At 49.9% G+C, this 4,609-nt stretch overlaps 1 protein-coding gene across 1 annotated transcript in view; it reads right to left on the minus strand.

The window, feature by feature from the left end:
* Positions 1-4,609, minus strand: part of PTPRN2 (protein tyrosine phosphatase, receptor type, N polypeptide 2) — a 789,125-nt gene that overhangs the window by 533,934 nt on the left and 250,582 nt on the right. Inside the window, exon 9 of the mRNA XM_011941545.1 lies at positions 1,286-1,372. Within this exon, the coding sequence (XP_011796935.1) occupies positions 1,286-1,372 (87 nt within the window). The remainder of the gene's footprint in view (positions 1-1,285; positions 1,373-4,609) is intronic.

Raw genomic sequence — 4,609 nt, forward strand, 5'->3', positions numbered from 1 at the left:
GTGAAGAGTCAGTGAGTGAACGAGGTCACTCCTGTGTGAAGAGTCAGCGAGTGAATGACATCACCCATGTGTGAGGGAGCCAGTGAGTGAATGACATCATCCTGTGTGAAAGAGTCAGTGAGGGAATGACGTCACCCTGGTGTGAAGAGTCAGTGAGTGAATGACATCACCCCTGTGTGAAGAGTCACTGAGTGAACGAGGTCACTCCTGTGTGAAGAGTCAGTGAATGAATGACGTCAACCCTTGTGTGAAGGGCCCAGTGAGTGAATGACATCACCCTTGTGTGAGGGAGCCAGTGAGTGAATGACGTCATCCTGTGTGAAGAGTCAGTGAGGGAATGACATCACCCCTGTGTGAAAGAGCCAGTGAGTGAATGACGTCACCCCTGTCTGACGAGTCAATGAGTTAATGACATCACCCTTGTGTGAAGAGTGATGACATCACCCTGTGTGAAGGAGCCAGTGAGTGAATGACGTCATCCCTGTGTGAAGAGTCAGTGAGTGAACAACATGTGTAGGCAGGCGCCCCTTGATCTACAGGCAGGTGGGCACATAGCCTGGGCGGGCTTCTTGTCTCAGGTCCTCCGTGGATGTCACTCTACCCTCCCTCTTCTCTCTGACCTTCTCTCCACACCCGGCTGTGCCCTGTGGGAGCTCCTGCAGCTTCTGCACTCAGCCATCTCTGCTCCAAGATTCACATATGCACGCATGGTTCCTCCTCAAGCACTTGTCGTGAGACAGGAAAGAGGCTGCCCCTGTGTGTACTCACACACCAGCCCTGCATGCCTCGTGCCCACAACTCTCTAAACCAGGTCACGCTGAGACCAGGGCCACGCCTGCTGTAGGAGCTGCAGAGGCTCGGGATCCAAAGCCAGGTCTCCGCAGGGCAGTACGTTTTCCTGACAGCCAGGGACAGGGCCGTGTCCACAGCAGGTGCTCATGAATGCGGCCGCAGCGTTCTCTGGAGTGGGCCATCCAGAGGCTCCCACAGATTGGCACAGGGCATGTGCAGAATGTTCTAGAGCCTTGGGTGGTTCCAGAACCACAGGTTTGACACTTGGCTGCAGCGACAATGTCCTCCAGGAGATTTTCATCCTTCCCCTTAAACACTGGTTTCCACTGCCTCTAAATACCTTAACAAAGCTGCTGAAATCACCTTTTCACTTCTCTAAACAGGTTCCCTCATGTAATTAACAAGAGCCACGGGCTCGCAGCTCCTTCCCTCCCATCCAGTCTCTGTGTCCGAGCAACAGGAGGCAAACAGGAACCCAGGGCCCCGGACTTACTCCACGTCGGTGAACATGCTGCTGGGCATCTGCAGGAGGCGGGCGACGTCCTCCACCAGCTGCCTTCCTTCCTCGGGGCGCAGGGGGCTGTGGACGACAGCAGGGATGGGGAGCAGTCACCACAGAGCCAGCAGTCCTGGAGAACTAAAGCCCCGTGGCCCCACAGGCCCGCTCCCTGGTCCCCACACACACCCTGCTCTCCTGGCCTGGGGTCAGCTGCCCCCTCAGGCACGAGGGGTCACCTGAGATTTTAGCAGCCAAACAGTGCTGTGCGGACGGGGCTGTGGGAAGCATAAGTGGCTCACCGTGCGGAGACTGGCTCCTCTCGGCCTTCAGTAAAAATACAATAAAGGGGAGAAGGGCGAAGGGACGGGCAAGTGTGGCGGATGCTGGGACTCTGACTGCGGACGGGGCAGATCCATGGAGAAAGCACCTGTTTTTAATGGGCTCTGATGTGAACCAGGCCCCAATGAGGGGCGATTTAACCACCCAGTGGAAGGGTGAGCGTGGAAACCAGGCAGCCAGCCCACTGGCAGCAACTCAGCGCGGCGGGCGGGGGCACTCGCGGAAGCCACTGTGGCCACAGACTCCCCACAAGGCCGCCTGGCTGGTGACCTGTTCTGTCAAGAGGCCTGAGCCGTCACCAGGGTGGTGTGCAGCTTGATGACTCGTCTTGAAAGTCACGAGTTGCCCGTGAAATCCTGTTAGCACCACTTTAACGGAGTATTAAGTTACACTGTTATGTAAAAGCATGTTGTACCGCAAAGGCTTTCACCCCAGCAGACCGAAACGCCTGCATTCCTCATCCGGTGAGCATGCAGGACGCCAGCAGAGGGCGCCAGGAGCTGCTTCCTAATGCAGCAAGGAACAGCAAGACCAGCCCTGCTCTCAAGGGGTTCACGTTCTAGAGAGGCTGTAGAAATCGATTGTACTACGATGGGTTGAATCATGTCACCTAAAAATTCATATGTTGAAATCCTAAAACCCAAATGTGAACTGATTTGGAAATAGGGCCATCCTAGATTTAGTTAAGCTGAGGTCATATGTTGAAACCCTAAAACCCAAATGTGAACTGATTTGGAAATAGGGCTATCACAGATTTAGTTAAGCTGGGGTCAATAGGGTGAACCCTAAGTCAATATCACTGGTGTCCCTATGAAAGGCGGGGTCAGACTCAGAGACAAACACACCCAGCGCAGGACGGCCTGAAGATGCGGGAGAAAAGCCCAAGAAGCCGAGGTCCTCTCGGGCCAGTGGCAGCAGGGGCGAGGCCGGGAGCAGACCCTCCTCAGCCTCGGGGAACCAGCCCTGCCCGCACCTGGGTCTTGGACTTCCAGCCTCTGGGACGGGGAGAAGATGGATTTCCCACTCTGGAAGTGTGTGCCAGCAGCCCAGGCAGACTAGCTCCTGTCGGCTGACGGTGAGTTCTCTGGGGGAGACAGCTGGGTAGAGAAGTGGCGTGCAGGGCTGGGGAGGGAAGGGCTAGGGAGAGAAGGAGAGACTGTCTTGTAAAGTGGGCTGTAGGAGGCCTCTCCAGTGGGGCCCTGTTTGAACAGAGGCGAGAGAGCTGGAAACAGAGTAGCAGACAGTGAGCAGAGAAGGCGAGGGGGCCGCAGTGCCCCATGGTGAGGAGGTGAAGTCACAGAGCAGCTGGGTAGGCTTTGGCTACTGCACCAAGCACTTCTCCCTGCACATGGGCACAAGTTCTCACTCCACAAGCAGATTCTACCTTGGCATTAACTGCATGAATGAATGAACACAAAAATGTCAAAAACAGCAAAAAGTCCAACAGTTTTAAAATCATTAAAATGTAAACTATTAAATGAACCCCAGTCAATTTACAAAGTTTCTGTAAAACCAAAATAAAGCAGGAATGACTTTTGGAAAGATGGTGAGTAGGAAATGCCAGGAATCCGTCTCCCACCTGACAACATTGTGCTAGTAGGGATCTGTCTGATGTAACCGATCGTTGAACTCTGAAGCCTAATGAAGGCCTCCAACTTCTAGGGGAAGGTCTGGATACACCTTGCAGTCAATGTCAGCTTTCATCACAGTAGGAGCTACCCCTACCTCACCTCCAGCCCTATGGCAGGTAGCTGTGCCCATGTTCCTGGAGCAGCCTGCACACACTGGCAGGAGCCAGAACACGCAATACAGATGTTGTCCTCCAAATACTGGGAATCTGTAATCTCACTGCTGATTGCTGCTTCTCATCACAGAGGTGCAGGCAAGGAGGAAGGCACCATTGTTTGGCCACCTCCTCGTTGTTGCTGCTCCTCCCCCTCTGGCCAAAGTGACTTACAGGGGATTTAAAATGCTAACACCCATTTTTCCCACGTTCATTTTTCTCTTTTTCCACTTTTGGGAGCCATAAATTAAAGACAAGAATATTCAAAAGTAACTGAATATACAGGGAAAATTAGAAAGTCACCACATATGCTCAGGGAAAGGCTCAGACAAGACCATAAGTTTATACCTCAGGCTGATCCTTGGCACAGAGACAGCCTACAACAAATTTAAAAGAAAGACAAAAAATAGCAAACCCATGGAAAGACAATCTGATTTCCAGAGTCAGATTAAAATTTTGAGTTTTCAACAAAAAATTGCAAGGCATATAAAGAAACAAGAAACTACAACAGGAAGGAAAGGAAAAAGGTAAGTCAACAATAACTGTCTCTGAAAAAAGACCTGATGGCAGATGTACTAGGCAAAGACTTTAAAACAATTGTCATAAAAATGCTTGAAGAACTAAAGAAAGATGTAAAAAAGTAAAAAAAAACTATGTATGAAAAATGAAAATGTCAAAGAGAAAACCTAAAATATAAAAGAAATTCTGAAGCTCAAAATACAATAGCTGAAATTAAAAAGTTCACTAGAGAGATTCAAAGGCAGATTTGAGCAAAAAAACTAAAGAATCAGTGAACTTGAAGACAGGACAATGGAAATTATTGAGCCTAAGAAATAAAAAGAAAAAAAGATTGAAGAAAAGTGACAAAATCCTAAGCGACATGTGGGACACCACCAAGAGAATCAGTATATGAATTGTGAGAGGAAATTGTGCCAAGAAGAATAAAAAAAAAAGAGATAAAGGGGCAGAGAAAATACTTGAAGAACAATACCTGAAAACTTCCCAAGTTTGATGAAAGACATGGATATAAACATCTGAGAAGCTCAATGAACTCCAAGTAAAATTAACTCAAAGAGACACATTTTAACTAAATTTTTTGTTTGTTTGTTTGTTTGTTTTTGGGACAGAGTCTCGCTCTGTCGCCCAGGCTGGAGTGCAGTGGCATGATCTCAGCTCACTGCAAGCTCCGCCTCCTG

Source organism: Colobus angolensis, unplaced genomic scaffold, assembly GCF_000951035.1.
Source record: "Colobus angolensis palliatus isolate OR3802 unplaced genomic scaffold, Cang.pa_1.0 Scaffold2, whole genome shotgun sequence".
In the NCBI taxonomy this organism is placed as follows: Eukaryota; Metazoa; Chordata; class Mammalia; order Primates; family Cercopithecidae; genus Colobus; species Colobus angolensis.